This window comes from Nanorana parkeri, unplaced genomic scaffold (assembly GCF_000935625.1).
Source record: "Nanorana parkeri isolate BGI_ZX_2015 unplaced genomic scaffold, ASM93562v1 scaffold424, whole genome shotgun sequence".
NCBI classification, from domain to species: domain Eukaryota; kingdom Metazoa; phylum Chordata; class Amphibia; order Anura; family Dicroglossidae; genus Nanorana; species Nanorana parkeri.
Genome location: NW_017306692.1, coordinates 220,064 through 244,632, shown reverse-complemented (window position 1 = coordinate 244,632; position 24,569 = coordinate 220,064). Strand labels below are relative to the sequence as shown.

At 38.1% G+C, this 24,569-nt stretch overlaps 1 protein-coding gene across 1 annotated transcript in view; it reads right to left on the bottom strand.

The window, feature by feature from the left end:
* The window catches only part of WDR27 (WD repeat domain 27), a 185,209-nt gene that overhangs the window by 67,147 nt on the left and 93,493 nt on the right, over positions 1 to 24,569 (bottom strand). The window contains exons 20-22 of the mRNA XM_018559968.1: positions 21,669 to 21,790; positions 16,981 to 17,078; positions 4,759 to 4,861 (exon numbers count right to left, since the gene is read on the bottom strand). Of these exons, the coding sequence (XP_018415470.1) occupies positions 4,759 to 4,861; positions 16,981 to 17,078; positions 21,669 to 21,790 (323 nt within the window). The remainder of the gene's footprint in view (positions 1 to 4,758; positions 4,862 to 16,980; positions 17,079 to 21,668; positions 21,791 to 24,569) is intronic.

Sequence of the window (24,569 nt, the reverse complement as noted above, 5' to 3'; positions counted from 1 at the left end):
GATTATAATACCAACTACACACAATTTGCCCTATGGCTTCTAAATTATTCCGTAAGTTTAAATTAAAGGAGAACTTTGATGTGAGTGATTTCCACTCATCCTCATAGTGACTGTCAGTCACCGCTCCCCACAGCGATTTCCCCTCCTCCCCGATCCTCCAGCGCTGAGGGGGGAAATGAACGGGAGAGGGGGCGGGCATAGCTGTCTCTGTCTCTGAATAGACAGAGCCAGCTGTCACTCACACAAATGGTTGGATCTCGACTGTATTGTCGGAAACCATCCCGGCTGCAGTGCTCTCAGTATATCGCGGGCAATAGCCACCGTGACAGACAGACTTATAGATCACAATGCAGCACAAGTGTGTTGATGTCACCTCACTTGTAGTCCATTGATTACTTCCTCCAGCCCAATAACGGTCCATACCTTTGTATGGACCTGGGGCAGGGATGTCAATAATGCAGGAACCTTTGCATTGCACCCACAAAGCACTGATTGCAGTTGCAATGCTCTGCAGGCTTCAGTGCAAAGAATTAATAAATGCACATTGTTTCTTTTATTAATGTGGGTGCATTTATTATTATTTCAAAAGCTAGGCTATGCCTTTAAGACAAATTATGCTTTAAAAGTTATTCATTAGACTGCATTTCAAAACTGGATGTTTTTGGAGAATAAAACAATACATTCCTCTTTCAGCAGTTTATTAAGATTAAGCATGTTTTCTACTGAACTCCTTATACATAAATTGTATCATGCCCTTTTACAGTTTAAAGACAACTCTTTAATCATTTTGGCATCATCTACTTGATTTGTCATCGACCTTAATTTGCCTGACACAACTATTTTTATAATGTAATTTCTACTTGACTGAAATTAAAAAAAATACCAACATTTGTTTTACTAACGTTCAAGATCAATCATTTTCATATTTAACATACCATCTTATGCTATTGAATTTGCACTAAAAACAGAATCTGATCATCCCCTGCACATGAACATGCAGTTGTCTTCTCATCTCTTTTAAAGGCTACAACAGGGTCAAAAACATTCTATCCAACTTTTTCATGGACTTGCCCCAGCCTGACTGTCTGATTCACTTTCTGCCTCTCTAGTATGTCATAAACTATAAATCACTGCTGCAAGTAAATCCTTTGTAGTTTTATCAAGTGCCTTCAAACCCGTTCGTTTTGATTACCTGGATCATTTTACTCTAGAACACAGTGTATAAAACATTCAAAATATACAAAAAATGGGAGGCCGGGGATAGACTGGTAGCTTGAAAAGTTTCTGTGAACATGTTATAATGAATTGATGTCTTATTCTTTATTATACACAAAGTACTTCACAAAGTAATGCTTGTCACTGATTTAGAAACTGTAGAGTACATTAATACAATCAAGCTGTACCTCTTCATAACAGGGAACAGATCACCTTTGTGACCAAGGTGAATCAGACCAGGGGTTTTACATTGTTTATTTACTTTATTACACATGTAGTAAAGTGCTTGATCAGCCAGTGAGTTGTTCTCTCCCTAATGCTATCATCACTACAAGGAACAGAGTAAGATAGATTCAAAATTTAAAGAGACACTGTCACTGAGACCTGTCAAGTATTGTCAAGGGGGGAGGTTCCATGCTCCCCATACCCGAAGCTGACAGTACATGTCACCTTGCCCATGGAGGACAAAGTGACATTAGCGATTAGCTGCTAGGCTCCCCATACCCGAAACCACTGGGTGGTGTCACAGACTGCAACAGTGGAAGGAACGTGTGGGGGGGAACGCTTTGCAGAGATACTATATTTCCCCTGCATGGGCAAGGTGATAGTGTCTTTTTAAGACAAGATAGTGTATAGGTGCTGGGTTGACAGTTGATCACTGCAAAATGACAGTGCTCACCAGGTTGATGTGGTCAGTTTTCAGCTGTGTCCTTAAATATAACTACAAAACAGAGCAAGGACATGCACAGATGATGTGTAGAGGTACACTCCCAAATACTACTCCTAGGCTTTGTTCAGCTGTGTTCTTTTTAATGTTCTCATCTGGGTAGTTCAACTGGGACTGGAGGAAAGCAGTCAAAAAGAATGTGTCTGCAGTGTCAGATTTGGCCAGATGCTGCAGGCCACACTAAATTCAGCGTAATGTAGTACAAATTGAATACTTGCACAAAGGAAACAATTCAGCTCATTCTCACTACCTGGCCCTGGAATTTTAGATGCCTGTTGAGTGATTTGTTGCAGCTGAACTAAAGGCAGATTTAAAAGACACACATCAAAGCAGCTCTGTATTTTAATAATACATTAGTTACTGCAAGCAGTGTAAGTACCTGGATTTGACTTGGTATTGGCATCTTGCAAGTCACTTGCAGAACAGAGCTCAGTCTCAGACAGTAAAAATCAGCACAAGGGGCCTCTCAGTTGTGCTGCAGTGCTCATGTGCTAACAAGCAATGTGCTCATAGAAGTAGAGAGCAGAGTATGAGAGAGATGAGCTCATAAATCTTTGGCTTTTCCTTAACTGTACAGTAACAGGTTGAAAGTAAGGACAAGATGAACTAGCAGTAGTTGACAACAGAAAAGAAAAATCAGGTCTCCTGACCTTCCAGAAAGAGCTAGGCTGTGTGATAGGGCTGTGTAAATCTCAGAACTGGAAGGACATAAATACAAATCCTTTGGAAGGTAAAACAGCTCCCTCATGTGTATACCATCTGTATGTTTTGCAATTTGGGGTCCAGCTGTAATATCCTAGTGAAAAGGGCCCTGAAGTGTACCTACTAGCTATAGTTTTTAGAAATGCTCCAACTGATGTTCTTGAAGTAAATGTATGCAGATTCCTCTTGGTACCTATATTTAAAGTATACCTAAAGTTAAAGGTATTCTATTTAGTTTTGGATTGAAATGGGAAGGGAAAAAACCTCTAGAAGATTTCTATTTCTGCATGTGCCCCCAGCTGTGGAGGTTCAAACTCTCTGTTTTTTCTGGAGACCATAGTCTCTGGGACAAAAAGTGACGAGTAACCCCAACATTTACAGATGTCATCAGACAGGAGATGAAGAGAAGTCTTCCAACACTTGTTTTGGTGATAACTAACTAAGAAGGGGTTACCCAAATTTCCTCTTACTAAGGTCAGTTTTCAGCTGTGTCCTTAAATATAACTACAAAACAGAGCAAGGACATGCACAGATGATGTGTAGAGGTACACTCCCAAATACTACTCCTAGGCTTTGTTCAGCTGTGTTCTTTTTAATGTTCTCATCTGGGTAGTTCAACTGGGACTGGAGGAAAGCAGTCAAAAAGAATGTGTAGGGAAATCTCCTAATGGACACAGACAACAAAAAAAAGTGACAGGAGTTCTAGCCCTGCTACACTCCATCCACATTTAAATTGTTTCGGCTCTACATATATTTTAATATAATCTAGGTGTTTACATTGTGCATTTTTCATAAAGGTGCACTTTAAAATGGTTCTTACTGCAAGCTTTAGGGAGAGACATCTGTTTTAACTACCTGTTGACCGGTCACGTATAAAAACGGCAGGTCTACTGGTCCACTGATACATAAATTAAATACATTTCTGATCAGTGACTGCAGCAGTAATACAGAAGTTTATTTGGACAAGCACAAAATTAAGATATATTAATTCTCTTCTGGTATTGTAGAAGAGCATTAAGGGTATTTTGTGTTGTCACCCAAGAACTTAAACAGTGTTACCAGCAGGATCAGCAGGTAAAAATATAGGGGGAAAAATACCCAAAAAATTAACTTTAGGGCTACATTTATAAAGCAGTGAATGTGAGATTCACCAAACACACACTGCAGGTGAATTAATCACTGCAATTTAAAGCACACACCCAGAAGATAAACCTGAAGTGATCGCTTGGTGTCATATTCACTATTTTATAAATATACCCCTAGGGCGGTCAACCACATCTATGGACTGGTAAGCTGCTGAAATATACATTTTGTTTTTGGATTTTAGTTTGATCTACCTCAGGAGGATAAAACTCAACAAGATTTTTGAACAAAAATACTGTAAACCCAATTTAATAAATTAACAAGATTCAGTATAGGGTAAGAAAAAAATAGTTTTTATACTATTCCAAATACTGTATTCTGCATGCAAAGATAGGATTTTCTCAGTTATAGGTTTTACAATAAGATAATACAGTTAATTGTAAATTAAAAATTGTTATATGTAATGTAAACAACATCGGAAAAGATGCATACACACCTGATAATTAAACAAAAGCACAGAAAAGCACTATTTAAAAAAATGTAATCAAAATTCACAAATATTATTAACAAATAATCAATTCCAGATCTTTAATTCATTGTATGTCATCCTTCAATATAAAGCACTGAAGATATTTAAAGTGGACTGCAGTATAAAGAGCTTGTTTATTTCAAAGAAAGGAAGGTATACAATATATAACCAAAGGGGAGTGCATTGGTCTACATCCAAAAGGAACTGTATCACCAATCAAGTTAGTTAGAAAGAACAGTTAGAATGAACAATTCATCATCCAGGTTCACAAATCACCAGATTTTTAGAAAGATATATATTTGGGAAAAGCTGCATAGCTGTCATGTAATGCTTTGATAGCCACATTGGGCTTTTTGAGCTACCGACTGGAGACCGCTGCTATAAGGGTTTCATATTTTGCAAAATCTAGCTACGCAACCTCTATTCTCACTTGTGGCACATATGTCAAGAAAATTTTTATTTATAAAACACTCAATAGAGATCTTAGAAATGTCTTACTTACACATCTGTCTTCAGATCCACATGCAATAAATCTTCCACAAGGACTGATGGCAACACCACAGGGAAGGTGCCGATTCACATGACCTTCAAAATGACGTACGCACCTGACGAGTAAAGCAATATAGAACATGATTTGATATCAGTGTTTCTGCGTAGTTCAAAATATTTTTTTGTATTTGGTAACCGGCAACAGATTCCACCAGTTAATAATATGATATTTGTCAGTAAAACCATATGGCTGATAAAAGTGCATTACATTCATGCCTTTATAGCTGCAAGATTAGCAATAGCAAACTCATGGAAATGAAAGGATCCTCCAGTGCTCCAATCCATAATAGATATCCTAACACCAATACTCAGTTTGAATATCTATTTGCTAAATCTAACTGTACATGGACCAAATTCAAATCAAATTGGTCCTGTTGGCTTACTTACAAAAAATGCACCATTTGTCTTAACCCACTAAACAAACCGCTGTCTCACACTACTGGATATCCCCTAGTAACATTTAACATACTTTGTCCTATTCTAGCTACCTCTGGTGCTTGTGCGTGCGTGTGTTTAGGTTAGTAAATCACCCCCTGTATATCATAATTACCATACTATACATAAGCCTTATCTTCCATCCGCACATCCACGTTGCTTATCACATAGCAATATCTTACTTCCCCATTGAAGTTGCCCGTTTGCCCAATTCCTTCTTTAATTGTTTTAATATGAAAATATCATGTACTGGGCTTTTTAAGCAAGTTGTATATACTCTTTTGACTTTAATAAAAATGTATAGTTAAAAAAAAAGTGCATCACATAATTTAAATAAAGCTAATTAAGTTAAAGTGACACTAAACTCAGGAGTTAAATCTTAAAATACATTGAAGTACCTTAACGTTTCACAAAAATTTAGCTTATTGGTGTATCACTCAGCTGTAGATCCTCAACTCCTCTCTGAATCTGTGCTGACACTGTCCTTCTTGCTGGAGGGTGGCTACTTTTGTTCCCCATGGTCCCTATGTGTGTTGTAAAGTTTTTGTTAATAGTTAAGGTATGTGAATGCATTTTTAGGATTTAAATCCTAAGTTTAGTGTCACTTTAAAACTGCATTTCCACTTTTGCAGCCATATTGGAATAACACCTATTTTATATTTGTTACATGTTATCATTCACAAAACATAATCTGAAAAAATACATTTTACTTGCGCTTTACTTAACTAAAGAAAATGTTAAATATAAAATAAGTTAAGCAAAATGTAAAAGACAAAATCATAATTTTGCCACCTCTGCAAGAGTTTGACCTTGGTAGAGCTAAACTCACAACAGAATGGTACAAATTCATATGAATGTATAAAGATATATAAGATAAAATATATATAGAGCTCTATTTATGTTTATGTTATTTTTCAAATAACTTTCACCCAAGATTCATATATTTTTCTCATTTTAGTCAATTGGAAAAAGTTTAAATCCTGCTTGAAAGTTGTATGAATCTTGTGTCAAAACATTTATAAATGAACCTGTGTTTTCTCTTATATTTGCATGGATGAAATAAAGGTTCAGTTTAGGAAAATGACATGCTAATATTAAAATGGTTTGTGTAACGCAAGCAGATAGTATTTGTATCTTTAGGCTAGATTCACAGATGTGCATTTTAACACCGGTGTGTTCCTATCGACAACTCAATGTCAACCAACAATGGAAAATGCATGCCCAAAAATGGTGAGGTGTGAATTAAGCCTACATTTCTATTATGTAATTTATGGCCTCCTGGGCTTAATTGCAATGCTTTAGTTTCCTCATATAAATATTATAAAAACCATGTCAAAATGATACAGTGTGCATAATATATAATTTATGGGCACACTTCTTGTCAGAATCTAAGCCTATATTTTACTAATGATAACGTAAATTGATAGCCTACAAAATGTGTGTGATCATCCCACAATGTTATTTTTGAGGATTTTTTTTTAAAGAGATGGCTTAATGCTGTAATGTAGAGGGGTTTGAGAAATTCTGGTGTCCATGAATTTTGAAAGATGTGATCTACGATTTGCAAATTGCTAGTTTAGTCTTACAGATCATTAGGCAGTATATAATGGAATCAGCAGATGCTGAAGAAAATGTAACTGTTTGCTTTACCATACCAACTACTGCAACTGCAATCCTTTGTGTTTGCTAATACAGCAGAGGTATGAGCACACTTCTTTTTTTTTAGCAAAAACAACCATATATAAATTATCAAATTTCATCCATTTAGCCCCCATGTCCCATCCACGCTAAAGCATAAATGGAGGAATCTCAATCGCCGGCTATTGTATGCAGGCAGCCACAACACCCATGGCTGGCTGAATATACGAACTACGTGGCCAATAATTTACCAACCAGCTCCACAAAAGTCGATGTAAAAATCAACTGAACAAGGTGCCTGCAGGGCCACTCACTGTTTGAATCCTCCGACAACCAGGTTGGCATGGCCAGTTTAACTCTCATTCAAATCTTACCCTCTGTCTGTTCACACGGAAACTAATCCTTTTTAAACAGTCACACAGTGTCACTCAAGTCAACCCTGATGGAGTTCTGCCTCTTATGTCTTGGCTACCCCACCTTTTCCTAATTTAAATACCTCCCTAGGCTACCTGCTATAAGCTATCAGGCACTTTTTCTCTGCAAAACTAGCTCTCCCAGTGCCAAGTATCACATCTACATAATACATTTCAGTGCTTCTGTCACACTTCCTTGAGCTTGGATGGAAGGAATTAGTTAACATTAAATACTTTCAAATGCATTCTAATAATATCTATCATAATATCTCTAGTTAATGTTTAAAATGTATTAATGTCTAGAAATGTAATCTTTAGGGAAGGAATGTATTAAGTGTTACAGGCACAGTTAAGAACTCACCCAGAAACAATAAATCAGAAACAATTTGACACATCACGACATATCATGCATAATGCGGTCTGCAAGTCCGACATAACTCAGCCAGGTTATTGCATAACCAATCAACAAATAGATCATGACTTAAACGTTATAAAAATATCCTTAAATGTACTTTTTGTACTCTAAGAATAAAAATGTTGCAACTCCCCCATTTTTCTTGAATACCAATTAGGGTTAGGAAATTAGTCTTCTAGCCCTTCCAAAAATAAAAACTGGCAAATGATGTACAGTGTTCATAGTACTTTAAATATGATATTTTCTGCTTACATAAGTTCCGAAGAAAACTATTAGTGGTCAGTAGAAGCAACTCAATTCCTATTCGAAATCCAAAATCTGGGAAGTGATGACAAGTAAGACTTAAAGTGAAAGTATCACTACTAAAATATGTTTTTTTTTGTAAAAGTACAACAAATGAGAACATTGTTATAGTATTTATTAAGAAAAGGATACCAACTGTTTTTTTACTATTAAAAACCAGACTTTTAGGGGGTTATTCCCGTAGGAGCTGAAGGATCCAGCCGTAGCTTCGGCTGATCCTTCGGCTCTCTTCAGCCTCTTTTCACCCATCTTTGATATAATCTTTGACACTTCAAAGGCATTCAGGTATATAACAATTGTTTTTTAAATTCACCACTTTTCAGGAGTAATGAAGCATTGTCTCAATGAGTTTTAAGGGTACCAACACTTTTTATACTTTAATTTTTTTTTTTTTTACAATGTTCAATAAATGTTATTAAATCCTTAATCAAACATACTAATGCTCTTTAATGTAGTGTCTTAATTTACATCCTGCCTGCTAGCGCATGCTCAGTGTATGTTGCATTTAACGCATGCCCCTGTTAATAACTGTCACAGTTGCCAGTGTGTTTATGTCAGTTCTCAACCAAACTTTCAAGCTCTCAAATGGCTGATATCATGTTCAGTGCCATGGCAACTGCAAATCTAAATAGAGGCTAAGATGGCACTTTTTTAGTTGCAACAGGCTAGGAGGGTTTAGTTCCACTTGTATGTAGCAGCCCATGGTTCACAAGAGGTTGAGTTTAACAACTACCCATTGAGAAAAGAGACCTATTGTTGCCCTCCAAGTTGTTTCCAAAAACTGCGAAGAATGGTTGTAAACAGGTACCCAGAAATCCTCACTATGTGCATAATTTTGTTTTTAGCTAATAAATGACCAATAAAATGAATTTTAGTACTATTTACCAAGATTTAAAAGTGTACAACAAAATAGGAATGTATCAGATATTTTTAATAGGGCTGTGCAAATAAACGATTAATTTCTCGATTAATCGTTAATCTTTTTGATTGATTACATTTTTTTTTAAACTTTCTGCACGAGCGCCAGCCAAGGCATTGGCCCATACACATACAGCACAGCAATGAAGTAATAAAATGAACTAGGATCACACTAATCCAGCACGTTATTATTCTGAGTTGCCCCACTCAAGCGGCGGCCATATTGAGTGGGGTACGTGAGATTAATAATGTGCTGGATTAGTGTGATCCTAGTTCATTTTATTACTTCATTGCCGTGCTGTATGTGTGTAGGCCAATGTAGTTGGATCTGGATGTGCGTTACAATTAATCAAAATTAATCGATTAAAAAAATTTCGATTAATCGAACACAAAAATTTTAATCAGTAACTGCCCTAATTTTTTATTTTGATTTTTTTAGTTCTGAAAATAATTACTCTCATCCAGTAATGCATGAATTATGGGATATTTTCCTACTGCATCTAAACCACAGCTCATAAATCTAAATCAAAAAGTGTCTCTGTTCCCTTATTATTTCCGTGCCACCCAAGAACAGACTGCTTGCAAAATATTTTTTGCATTCCTTGATCAGAACTTATCGTAAAAGAATGCCGCATAAAACCAGGTCTGATAACAATTTTGTATAATATCCTTATTAGTGCAAACTAAACTTAATATGCTCCTTTTACAAAACAGTATCAATTTTGTCTCTAATTGTTCCCAGGAATGATGGCTAAACATTTCCGTATAAATAACAGGTATACATTATATTAAGAATATGTATTTTTTCAAATCTCAACATAATGTGTTGGTTCTGCAGAAATCATACAATAATTATACTATTACTGCTAAGCTTTCTGATATAAGAGTCCTACTATTTCCAGACATAGGGATCTACATAAGCTGAGAGTAATGTTCAAATGTATCCCTGTACTCTAAGCCCTCAGTTATTTTGCCACAAAGAGCCAGTCCCCCATCTCACTTCTACTCTTTAGTCTGCCTTCTGAGATAGAAATAAGGGGTAAGAACACTTTCTATGCACTATCCCTTAATACTAAAAAAAAACCCTACACCAAAATCTCTAAAAGTAATTTACATTAGACAAGTTGTAAAGTCGCAGCACATACTATCTTATTATAACAACAGCATTATAATGGGAATACGTATTATAGTTGTTTTATATTTAGATTGTTTTTGAATGCAATCAAAGTTTACTTAAAAAAAACTTTATGTAGTGAGTGCTGCCTTCTGTCTGTCCTTCACTTTCAGCAACTTTCTGGATTCCCAGTGTGCTTTGCATCTCTTTCGCTGCTCCTTGATGTGATGAAAATCTCAATTTCTGAAGACTACATATCCATCATGCATTGCTTCCAGCAAGCAAGGATTGTTACATTGTGGGCATTTCCTGTGTATGACTCACCCTCTCAAAACCCCTCCTGTTTAGAACCTGTTCAGCACGAACAGCAGCCACAGAACATTAGGAGTTCATTGCCAGTATACATCATTGAGACAGTGAAATCCTTCCTTTCAAGTAAGGAAAACACTGCATTTTACCATATATGTTGCATGTTTACAGAAATGTATATGATTGCATATAATTTTATGTAAAATCTCTCTGCGTTTCTCATCATGTCTATGCACTGATCACATGATATTATATTTGATTATGCATCTGTGAAGTCCACATGGTCTGAGTGTTTATATGTCTGTGTGTATTATCTGTAATCTCACCTCCAAGAGAGGAAGTTCAGACTTTAGATGTAGCTCAGATGGCAGGCTTAGTTAGCGTGGTGACACAAGGAAGTGCACATTCAAAGGGCTGAGTGAAGTAGTACATCCTATGTGTATCTTCAATAAGTACGTTTAAAAACTTCTAGATCGATATGGTTATTAGGAGTGTGATAGAACTGGAAATTCAAATTATTTTTAGTTTTTGACCATAGATACCCTTTAAAAAAAATCTGTCAGACAAGATCATTCCTGTGTGGGCTGCTCAGCATCATGCAGGGTCCTTTTTGAAAATTATCAATGTGAGGTCCTGCTTCTCCAGCTGCAATGTCTATTAATTTCAATGTGTAGGACCTGACAATGAGAATTTTCAAGTGCAGGCTGTGTGGAGATTGGTAAGTAGGCTTGTCAAAGATGCTGAGGTAAGGCATTGGGGCCCAATAAGGGTTAGTGTAATAAAAATAAATGTACCCTTTAAAGTGACCCAGTCATGAGAACAATTATAGTGGCTGCCATAGCTTGCCCTCATTTGAAAATGCTAGAACACGCATGCTGTTAATGAGTGTCAGAATTTCTTATCTCTATAATTGTTACAGGTCAGAGACTCACAAAGCTTTCAAGGCAGAAAATCAGCATAACAGCAAGGGAACATTCTCAAAGGTGATCTCAAATGGCAGCCCTCATGCTTTGCTCTTGATACTTCATTTCCCTTTCAGACTGCATAAAAGGGGCATAATATGAATTTCTCTCAGACTTCTACTTTTTGAAATTAGTAAAAGGAGAATACACTGTGATGCACAAAGGCTGAGAATGTGTCAACACCAATACTTTGATGCAGAGTATTTGTACAGTATATCATTTCATGTGCATCACTGAAAATTACCAGATTCTTCCTTTAAGCTCACTTAAAGGAGAACTATGAGGTGAGTGCTTTTCACTCACCTCATAGTTCTAGCAGACCTGTGACAATGAGACTGTCACAGGTCGGCTCAGTAGATCGGGAGGTGAGCGAACACATATCAGCATTCGCTCACCTCTCGATCCTGTCACAGCTCTCTGCCGTGACAGGGGAGGGGCTGGAGTCCCCCCTCCCCGCTCCGAACCGCCAGCTCTGACTGGCGGATCGGACGGGGCGGGTACAGCTGGCTCTGCCACTCACTCACACAGCTGGGCGGATCCGCTTCAGCTGTGGCGTCTCAGTATACCGCGAGCTGTGGCTGGCAGTATACTGAGCTTAGGGTGACGGGAGTACGCTAGTTTGTGTCCTCCTGTTACCCTAAGGAGAACTATGGGGAAAAGCCTTAACCCCATAGTCTCCTTTAATTGCTGTTGGTGAATACCTTAAACTGCATAAAAGGGGCATAGGCATAGGCTGGGGCTGAAAGTATGGCAGTTCCAAAATATGCAGTTAGTGTAATTGTGGTTTTTATCTCACTTTTTGGGAGCTGAAGTATGAAATATGTGCTAACAGGAAAGTGCCCAAAGCAGCCAGACAGAATATGTTTCATTTTCAAACTTGGTCTGCAGAATAGTCAATCTGAAGCTGTTTGCTTGCTATAGGAAGCACAATTTTCTTAGCGTATATACTTCATGCATTGGCCCTTATATATTCCTCAACCACAAGTAGCTCTCAAACATGCCTTTAAGAAAATAACTACGCACTGGGCATTCTGCTCCCCTCTAAGATACACTTAGTTCTAAATTTTATGTTATTTTATGTTATTGCTCTGCTGTATTAAGATGTAGATGAAGATGTGTAATATACTTTGATTTTCAACCTCAATCAGATGTCAAAGAAACAACCGATGCAAAGCTTTCTCAGCTGCTCAAGATTGATAATACGTACTAGAGTCATTAAGTAAATGCAACATGCTATTAGGTGCATTACTGGGCCAGTTGAAAGGGGGATATAATGATTTATAGGCTTTGCTGTTCTGTGTAAGTCTTGTTTAATCTCTCCTGCAGGCAAAATGGGGATCATGGGAATGTTATTACTTCCTTGGCTGTTGGAAAGTAGTTTGATTTCAGCATAACTGCACTAATTTCAAACTGCATTCCAAAAAGCAAAATAAAATTCCTTGATCTAACACTTTTAATACAAAAGACTGCTATGGTAATATTATTGTAATACATATAACTTGTTTTAAATATTACCAAAAAAACAATATAAGCAACATTTTAACAACACCATTGCTTTAATGCTTCAATAGCAAAAAGAATAATGGGGAACAGAAATATATCCCTTGGAGTTGCCACAGATGTCAGACACAACGCTAGTCACTGAATGATCGGCAAAATACTGAGATACTGAGATTTAACTATAATACAAATATAAAGTGGTCTGTACACTGTATATAGTACATATGTATTTTCTGTAAAGTGAAAAGGAAAGTGACCAACTATGGACATAGCACAAGTATTTAAATGCATTTTACAAGTAGTAAAAGAGCTATAAAGGTGAAGCTATTTTTACTTAGATTGGCCAATCATGTGTAAGGCAAAGGCCTGTTTGTTTTTTTAAATTTCCCTTGCACATGATTGGGTATTCAAGGTGATCATAGCTTTATCATATTCACTAATGCTAAGTGGACATTCCCTACACTTCTAGCAAATCAATGACTGGGTGATGACATTTTGCTCTTTATTTAATATCAAAATCTAAAGAGTTTATATAAAATATACAAAACAATAACAAACATAAATAAAATACATTCAATATGTATTTTATACATACATAACAATAACAAACATAAATAAAATAATTCATAGCTACCGCCCAGAAATTAATTTCCTCAACTGGTCTATGAAATTGCTACTGCATAACTATAGAAAAAAGAGCCATTGTTTGGCAATGCTTTATTTAGTTATGCTTAAATCAATCACAATATAGAACAGAAAGTAAGTAATAATATGAGCTTTAAAAAGAAGCTAACATACTTCAGTCTGTGTTTCCATAGAGAATGTACACAGCAGCACACAGTAATTCCTAAATATTTAAAGCATCCTTTCAGAGACCACATAACCTCAAAATCTTAAATTACATGACTGCATCAAACCAAAGTACAGCCACAGTGTAAGAATGATAACATCCAAATGAAAAGTAATCCATAGTACTATGATTGCATTTACATATCTCACCAAGAAGTAAACAGTAAAAATTACCTCATATATACACACATGAAAAGCTTTTGTTGACCACACTAAATAAGGGTTGCATGTGATCTTTTTCAAACTATTTCAGCATTTTTCTTTTCTGACAAATGTGGCTATGAGATTTATTTTTGTGAGAATGGTTAATGTATTATGAGTGGTGTAAAGCCCAACTTTAGCATTGAGAACCCCTCCCCCCTCCTTGCATTCCTTTTAACCCTTTCACTGACAACCCCTTCGGAAAGCTTTTAACCTCAACTGGCCACATCATTTTTTGCAATTTTTCAATGTTTTGATTTTCTACTGCTGTGTTGTCTTCCGCTCCCTCTTTTTCCGTCTAATGCTGTTGGATAAATTAAAAACTAAATTTAATCAGGCCTGTACCGAGAAATTTTTTGACACATGGACATCTTTTCTCACATCAGAACTGTCATTACAACAGTTGAGAGATTTGATGTCTAGCTTTCAAAAACGGTTCTCTGGAAATTAGATGTCCTCTCATCTATTCTACTTATATCCCACTTGACTTTATTGCACTTACCTCCTTTTCTTGCTTTACCTGCAGTTATGTAGCTTCGTCTCATGAAACATTTTCATGTTGTCTCAAATGCAGTTTTCTTTCCCTTAACTTCTCCTTGTTATCCTGCCTCCTATTTCCCTTGTTGGGAAAATACCCCATACTCTGATAGGTTGATATAAACCCTTACTATATTGAATATGCTGTGCCTCTTTATTATCTTTATTTGTTGCTGCATAGTTTGTACAGATAACTTTTGGAACTAATATTCTTTGTAGTATTTTTCTGAAAATGTAATGGTTGTTGACATCTTCCTTGCATTATTATTTGTTATTGTATTTTTTTTACTTTGTATTCAATAAAAATGTACATGCTTAAAAAAAAAAAAAAGGCCCTTATATTGAGGCTCCTCCAACTTGCACTTAAGCCAAATGGTTCTTTGACTCTGAACATAGGAAAGGAACACTCTAGACAGGCATCAAGAACTGCATTACACACAAAATGAGATATAACTCTCATCTGATTGACACAATCAATAAAATGTGTGTCAACACTCAAAGGTGCTTTGTCAGCACTCACAGTTTTAGATCAGGTAGCTAAGGTTGGGGAAATAAGAACTGGCTAACAGGGGTAGAAAAGCCTATCCCGTTAAGAGTAAATGGAGCAAGAAAGAGTTTTTAATTTCCTATCAGTCGGGTCTCTAAATGAAGGGATGTCATGAATAGGAATAGTCAGAGCCCTATTAAGGCGAGAAACTTAAGTGTCAACCTCAAGGGGAACTGACCATTAAAAAAAAAAATTTGAAATTATCCAGAAAGGGATAAAGTGACTGAAATCATTTTTCTGGAGATTCCTGATCTTTGTATATAAAAGGATGAAAAGGAAAAAACGTTATAAACATGTGCAGGTTTAAAAGAATATAAACTAAATACTGCAGAAGGAGTAGAAACGGCAGAATCTTCCACATTTAAAGGTGGGCGCACAGCTCAAATTAAAAAGCACACAATGTTGAGACACTATAGGTGACTGAAAATCAGCAGCTGGAGTAACATCTTCCTCCAAGGACCATAAAAATTAATCATCAGATAAAGAATCTTCTGGAAGGGCTCCAGTCAAACTAGAAATATCCACTTTTGCTGAAGCGGGGGTGGGGGGTGAGGAGAATCAACAGACAGTGAAGAGGTGCAGAAGCCCTCCCTATAGTCTGGCCTTGACTCCAAGGGTTTTCACCAAGGTCCTTGTTATGATTCTCGCTCTTCTTTGCCAGAAAGGGCATTCTGATTTTCGAAAACTTTATACAATTGCTTTCTTCGCAGGCTGTCTACTCTGTCTTTGGAAACCAATGTGTTCATGAAAACCTTACAGGATAGTGTTAAGAAATACAAACAATAATCAACAGAATTAGTAAAAGGAGGGAAGAAAAAAAATGGTTAGAGTACTCACTCCTTCACTGGTCCTGGTAAAAGGAATCTCCAGACAAAACTGGTCTGATCTCAGAAATGTTAGCTGAAATACCTCACCAGATAGAAACACAGGACCACTACAGGAAGGATACACAGAGCGGTGACTGGAAAGATGACCAGAAAGATGACCAGAGAAACTCCGGAGCACCACAGGACGAATCATTCATACTAAGCCTAGAAACAGACAGTTTCCTGACAGCTAGAGAAACTTTCAGGTTTGACTTCTTCACTGAGAAGTTTCCCTTTACTTACAGTCAAGTAGACACAGCAGAAAGTGAGAGGAGATCTCAAATCTAAAATGATGTGTTTCTCTATTCCCAGTGACAACTCAAACTTTTGGATTTTTCCTAACTTACAGTCCTGACGACAATGGTCACTAGGACAAATAGAGAGGGGTAATCTCCACAGCAGGCACATAGACCGCAATAACAATTTCAAAGTGTTGCTAACCTGTTCCTACGTTACTGGCTTTGCTTTAGATACAGTTTAATCATCCTTTGGCTTATCACAAATATTGGTATGGTAGTCCACCAGTCTTCCTGCTGGAATTCCCATCTACAGGGCCTATGGTGCTGTTATTGTCTCATATGGCTTTGGGTCCAGAAGTGCTGTTACTCAAGCCTTACCCCGCTGAGTTCTCAATTTATTCCAAAAGATTACACGGAAAAGAGTAAGTTATGAAAGTCCCATATAATAGAAACACAATCTGAAGGAACATTTTTCCATGAACAACTAGTGTGCACCACAAGGAAGATAATTTTCAAAACCTACAATATTAGCAATTTATTTGCAACTGCAATTATACCAAATTGTTGATACACTGAACCTCTTCCTGACCCCTCCCCCCCCACCCCCCACCCCTTCCAGTGGTGAAGATTTTTTACTTTGCCCCTTTAACTTAACTCTTTTCTTCCTTCTAGGCTGCTCTAGTCCATTCACTTTGTAAGGACATTTTCCCTTAGCTTACTGAATGAGGTAAACCAGTTCAGTAAGCTTATAGAACCTACACAATACAGGTTTTATTCCTGGAATAGCACTGAATCAGCTTGGAAATCACCAAGTAACTTCAATCTTGCAGGTTCCACTACATCCAGGGTTACAAAAAGCATGCTCAGGTCTTCAGAACAGAAAAATAAAAAAATATTTTTGTTCAAAAGGGGTTTCATTTCCTTCTTACCTTAATGTCCTAATATCCCATAACTTTAGAGAATCACCAATGGCCATGGTCACAAAAAGATTATAGGCTTCAGTGGGCTGGGTACTAAAAGCAGAACCCTATGTTAAGAGAGATTAAAAGAAAACAAAAAGTAAGTAACAATAAAATAAAGCTAACAGGTAAAAGACATTTTATTTTCCTGATATGGGGTCTCACCCTCTGAAAATGCATTGCCAGGAAGTTCCTATATTGTTGAGAAACATACATGCATACACAAATATTTGTAGCCATTTTAAGTGGTGCTAACAATAAAGGAGTTTTACTCTTGGGAAGATACTGACAGCCAGGGCACCACTAATGCAACATTACAGAAGGGTTGTGATCTTCCACAGGCTAAAATGCAACTCACGGAAAAACACATAGATGAAAAATATACCATTAAATATAATAACTTAGACTTTTCCTTGCTGTTTTTGTGTGGTTTGACTTCTTTCCAAAAAGCAGAAACACAAAACAATGGAAATGGACCTTTAAAGTAAACCTGTCATGAGACAGCCAGGTTTACCTCCTAAAAAATGTAAGCTGCTGGGCTAATTACTAACCTGAATTTATTGTACAGAGAAACTAGGAACAATGGAATTAATTTTATTCATACGTGTTCCAGCCAATGATTCAACATAATGAAGCCTATGGTTGTCAGGGATGGAAAGCTCTATATCCCTCTCATAACAGATAAGTTTAAGCATTAGCAATACACACAGGAAAAACACAGCTATTACTAAACTAAAAAGCTCAGTCAGTGCACTTTGTAAAGTAGAGTTGAGAGAATTAGGGTACAAAGGCAGATAACTGCATACTGATTTCCCACCCTGCATTCATTAACCTCCCTGGCGGTATTCCCGAGTCTGGCTCTGGGTTAATTTTCCATACTAGGAGCGGTACCCCGAGTTTAGGTGAGTTATTCCTAAGATTTACTAAGAATTGCAGGTCTACAATACATAACACCAAATTTCTATGCAAAAAATTGTAACGCTTTTGGTACAAAATTCCTGACATAATCATACCGCCAGGGAGGTTAATACATCATTAAATATATTTATAAATGCAGTTTAAATGTAGTTTATTTATCTTCTTGGATATAACTGGGCGTGTATACACGTCCTGTTACATCCGCCCGCGCGCGAGCGGGAAAAGCCCGTTCATAAGGGGGTTTCTCAGCCCCCTCTGTGATAGCAATAAAGTTAAGTGAAAAAAAAAAAAGAATTGTAAAAAAAATTAAAATTTCCCCCCCAAATTTTTTTAAAGTTACACAAAAAAGAATTTAAAAAAACAAAAAATGTTTTTAAAGTCCCCACCCCTACATACACGCATGTAAACATGCGTCAGCTGCGCATACCTGCGAAAACGACGATTGCGCCCATTACGCCGCACATGTTACATATCACCGCGAACGTCGGAATGAGAGCAATAAGTCTAGGGCCATCAATCACTGATAACACTAAACTGATGAGCGGTAAAAGCTTTTAAAGCGTCGCCTATGGCCAATTTTGGGTATGCTAGTTTTTTGCGATTTTGCGAGTGCGCGCAATTTTTAAGCTTGACATGTTTGGTGTCTATTTACCCGACGTGACCCCGTTTTTTATATTTTACCAAAAAAGTGGGTAATATTAGTTGTTTTATAACATAATGTAAAAAAAATGTTCAGTAATTTCTCCTGAATATAGTCAAAAATAAAAACCGCAGTGGTGATTAAATACTACCAAACGAAAGCTCTATCTGTCCCCAAAAAATGGTATAAAATTCATTTCAGTACAGCGTTGCATGACGGAATAAATGTCAGTCAAAGTACTGCAGCGCTGAACACTAAAAAATGGCCTGGCCAGGAAGGGGGTCTAAACACCTGGTCTTCAAGCGTTTAATGAAGAACTAAAGACACACTTTAATTTTGTATTATCCTGTTGCAATCCCTGTACAGCAGAGCTCAGAATGGGGGTGGAAGAAGCAGCATGGGGAGGCAGTTGGTTCTGCTGCAGTTCTCTTTTGTTAACAAGGAACATGCTGAAAGGAGACAAGAGCAAAATGACAGAGAGATGGGCTTATAAGCTTGTTTCTTCTCCTTTCATAGTCCAACCAAAGGTTGGAGGAGGGACAGGACCTGTGAGTTTTACATATGTATAATAAATGTATGATTTGATGTTTGTCTGATCTTTACTCCTGTGGAAGATCTTTGAGTGCCTACTAAACCTTTGTTGTACTACTACCTTTGTGTGGAGCACCAAGGCAGTACTTTTTGGATTGAGTTCTGGTACCACTACTCGCTCTATATATTTTACATGCATACTATATATATATATTGTGACAAACGCTGTCACTCCGTAAAGATGCATATACTGGAAATGATAGAGCATGGTCAAGCATGAAAAGGGTCTCTGAACAGGTGTCAAGTTGGTGTTGCCCTACAAAAGAGAACCAGTCTAGCCAGTCAGTGATTCCTCTCCAGGACACAGACTGCTGCAGGAACAGTGTGTATGGACACACAAGGAGTGTGTGTCCAGACCTGTCTGGTTTTATAGATAGGCATTTTGATCTGTTCAGCTGTGAGTGGGTTTCTGTTGTACGCAGTGAGATGTGGCAAGCTAGGCAACGTAATAGACAGGAGGCTGAATATTTGTTTTGCTATGCTGCTGATGGACCCCTGGGAAGGTAAATTTGGTGAAAAGGAACTTCTACTTGATGAAAAAAAAGTGGTCAGGAGCCCAAAACATACTTTCTTGAGTGTACGGAGTTTATGGAATGCTCTCCATAAGGATCTAAATCTCACAATATTTATATGAATAATAGTGGAAGTTGACATCTGCTGAGCAGCATATTCCTCTACCAAACTGACTGTATCTGTTGTTAAAGCTTCCTAACATCCATAAAAGGTGTAGTGAAAAGATTGGAATATACTCATATTAAGCTTTAATGCAATCCACTTTAACTAAATGATTTATAAGTTCCATTAATAGTTTTTTTGACTAAAGAAAAACAAGCTTGATGGGTTATTTTTTTCAAAACCACAGCAGGCTGTATGCCTCCACTTCAGCCCCAAGAGATTTTATGTGTCCGCAGCTTTGACAGAATGCATTGCTTACCTAGGCCAAAATCCCTTCAGCTGAATGAGCACAAAAATGGAACACCAGTAGCTAAATGACTGAACACGTGTTGTAAGGGATACATGAGCACCTCAACACACTAAGTATTCTACCAGACCACATTTTACTCAAAAATATGCTTACATATTCGCGGAACAAAAATCCAATAAAATGTGAACTCCAAACAAAGGCATAATGTTCTTTTTATATACAATATTTCAATAAAACTACTTTAAATTAGAAGTAGTTTGCCATACTGAAGACAGATCAAGTAGCTGAACATGCAGAAGCGTACTTTTATGAAGTGTACTTTTTATGTTGACTGTAATTCCTCCTGGGAAGGTTCACATATAGGGCCTAGAGTATTTTTAGTTGCCCTGAATGAAGCAGCTACATGTTTTGCTTCTGAACCAATCAAAAGCCAGACTTCATCAGCCCAATAACTCTTAGCTGCTGAAAGCTTTTGTCTACTTTGTTTCCCTTGGGTAATGCACATAAATGCTGTCAGCAGCATGTTATTAAAGCATGCCAGTATTTGACTTTTTAGGTAATTATTCACAATCTTGCATCGGGATAATATAATTCAATCAACATCAAGGGTTATTCACAAAGCTGGCCGAAGGATCAGCCGTAGCTCCGCCGGAGCCCTCCCGTTCAGTGGAACCGAAGGGCTGTTGTAGGGCTATTCACTATAGCCTGTGCAGCTCCGAAAGCTGGCCGAGGGGCTCAGCCGAGCCGAAGGCATTTGCTTCGGCTTGACTGAGCCGAAGTGAAACCGGAAGCGGGCCAATGGCCGGCTGAAAGCCTCACAACTGACAGCTAGGCGGAGCCAGCCGTGCGCTCTGCCCAGTTTCAATGACAGATCAGCGTCCCCAGGTTACCTGGGGATGCTGAACTGTCAGTAAACAATGACAACTTTGCGGATGATCTTTTTTTCTTTTTTAAAAACTATTTCTTTTTTTATGATTTATCATTTGTTTACCTTTTTAAACATTTTTTTCAACTTTTTATATTTTTTCTACTTTTTGCACTGATTTTCTATTCTGCTCGGTATCACAGAGGTACCAGAGGTATCACTTAGCATACTGTATCAATTGAGGAAAACACTGTCACTCTAGGACTGGACTAAAAATAACTCCCCCTCTTCTTCATAACATGGGTAGGTGTTTTGTAGCACACAGAGATAACTGGGCACAATGCTGATTGATAAGAGTGCAGCTAAGGCAGAAAGCACAGGAAATGATCAACTAACACAATTTCTGGCAGGATCAAGCTATTCCTTTGCACTTATCAAACAGATATAACAAACTATTTTCTATTGTATATTAGACAGAACAAAAGGGAGTAAAAGTTCATTGTTAGGGTTTATATATACTTTATGCTTATTCTAAATCAGGGACTTAAAAGTACTTAAGCTTATAGTGCAGATCAGCAGATGACAGCCAAGGCAACTATCATTTTCGGATAGCAAAGACATCTTGCCTGTTATTCTTGCCTGTTATTCTCAGCATAGGTTTCCCCTGCAGTGAAATATTACTCTTCATGAAGAAAATATAATGCTCTCAGTTACTTTACCTTATTTTGACAGATCTGATGAGCTGCTCTTGAATGGACATCTGGAATTGTCGTGACTCTGCGACCCACATTTAGATCGAAAACCTCTACAGTATGGTTAGTTCCCGCCGCAAGGACAATATCTAATGAACTAAATATTCAGGATTAATTAACATTTGTCATTAAGTCTCTTTTACTAAAGAAACCCAAAACAAAAACATGTTTACAGCACACAAGTAAAGTGCCTCTAAAGGCTCCGGTACAACAGTCTAAATAGGTCACAAATCCAGTTACCATGTAATGTATGAGCTTCTTAAAGAACACAAAAAAAATGTATTTTACCTTCCCTGGCTGAGCAAAATACTCCTTCATTTATGTCTCACATACTCCCCTACCCAGATGCTGCAGCCTACAGTGGGAGGGTTACAGCAAATAGGCAGTGCTGCCAATCCAGAAAGCAGTGGGAAGGACTAGGTGTGACCAATTGCCTATTAACTAGCTGCAGGATTTTCATTCAGCAGCTGCCATACCCCCTGCCTCCTTCTCACCCCACTAGAGTGAAAGCAGACACAGACTCCATAAGAGTGACAACACTGCTCTAAGTTCAGGAGTAGTGCAGCATCGTTCCCACTCCATCAAAGAAAGCTACCTCACTGAGAGGTATCTGTGGGACTCTACAAAGGGGACAAATAGAAAACTGCATATGCACTTATAATTAGGGTGTATTTTTTAAATGGGAGGCCATACTTACAGCTATGACCAGTGAATATTCAGCAGCTTCAGTTATTGCTAAGTACATATGTATTAGACCACATGATAACATTTTATTTCTAAAGATTCTTTTGAACATATTACGATATACATGAAGCGGTTCATGCTATAAGTATAACGTTCATGTGGTACCTTTCAAGAGTCTTCCACCTCAGAGATTTTGTTCTCAAACTGGCATACTTTTGCAAGTAAAGAGCAACATAAGGGCTGCAATTGTTACCTTTCCTGAGAAAATACTGCTTGAAAGCCTCACCTGAGCAAAAGCTAAAGCATCGGTCACCTCACCTCTACTAAAATGGAGGCTCAGAGAGTGTATGGAATCCCTTACAGCTTCCTTGTACCATGTTGCAGAAACCTCCTAAGAGTATCACCAAGTAATGCAGCTTTGCGACCATTAATTACTTCAGGACTGCTGACTATAAAAAAAATCTGGCTTCTGAAGCTGTTATACCAAGAACACAGCTGCTGCCGTGTTCTTGGTATCACTGTAAACAGCGGGCAATGAGTGTTTAGTTAAAAGCGGTCCGGCTGGCCTGGGACCAGCACAGCGGGTCTTCCCTCACCGATCGGAGGGAACCAGGCACCCGCCCCCCAGCACATGTTTGCTTTCAACCACCCCTCCCTTACTTTATGGACCTTGCTTTGTGCACTGGTGCATGGTCATGTTGGAACAGGAAGAGGCCATCCCCAAACTGTTCCCACAAATTTGGGAGCATGAAATTGTCCAAAATGTCTTGGTATGCTGATGCCTAAAGAGTTCCCTTCCCTGGAACTAAGGGGCCAAGCCCAACCCCTGAAAAACAACCCCACACCATAATCCCCCCTCCACCCAGACACGTCCATCGGATTGCCAGACAGAGAAGCGTGATTCGTCACTTCAGAGAACACGTTTCCACTTCTCTAGAGACCAGTAGCGGTGTGCTTTACACCACTCCGATGCTCTGCATTGCACTTGGTGATGTAAGGCTTGGGTGCAGCTGCTCGGCCATGGAAACCCATTCCATGAAGCTCTCTACGCACTGTTGTTGTGCCAATCTGAAGGCCACACAAAGTTTGTAGGTCTGTAGCTATTGACTCTGCAGACAGTTGGCAACTTCTGCGCACTGTGCACTTCAGCATGCACTGACCCAGCTCTGTCATTTTATGTGGCCAACCACTTCATGGCTGAGCTGCTGTTGTTCCCAGTTGCTTCCACTTTGTTATAATACCACTAACAGTTGACCCGCGGAATATTTAGTAGTTAGAAAATTTCACGAACGACCTGAATCCAATGATTTGGAGGGTGTCCCAATACGTTTGGTAATTTACTCCATACACATGATAGGATGAACTTGATCAGCAACGATACTTTGGTATGTTGTGCTATTCAGACGTTCCACACAAATTAAAGGGCCCAAATCATGCCAGGAAAACATGCCCCAAACCACTTATGTTGTACTTATGCATGTGGGGTGCATGCTTTCATGCTGTTTCATGCTGTTTCCACTAAATTCTCACTCTGCCATCTGCATGATGCAACTGGAAACATGATTCATCGGACTACATGACTTTTTTCCAATGCTCGACTGTCCAATCCTTGTGTTCCTGTGCGAATTGGAGACGTTATATCATCTTGTTAACTGCAGACAGCAAAGGTGTTTGAACAGGCCTTCGGCTTCCATATCCCATATGATGCAGTGTACGGCGAACAGTGCGTTCAGAGATCATTTGAGAGGATCCCTGATTAAGATCTGCAGTCATTTGATGTACTGTTGCCCTTCTGTTGTCTTGTACCAGTCTTGCCACTCTCCGTTCTGCCCTAACATTGACTAGTTGCTGACGGCCACAATTCACACATTCAGACCCAGATTTTCAGCTGACAGTCCAGTCTTTAAACACTTTAACAACAGCTGCTCTTGAACATTTAACGAATTCTGCTGTTTTGCTGATACTCGCTCCATGGCTCTGAGTGCCAACAATCATCCCACGTTCAAAGGCTGTTAAATCGCGTTGTTTACCTATATCTTCAGAAAAAAATTACTTCTACTGTCGTGGTAAACAACCTGCTTCCCTATTTATAATGGTCTGGCCCTCTAGCAACTTCAGCGCGAAATTATAGCTAATTTGCCTACAAACGTCAGATGGTCATAATAATCTGGCCACTCAGTGTAT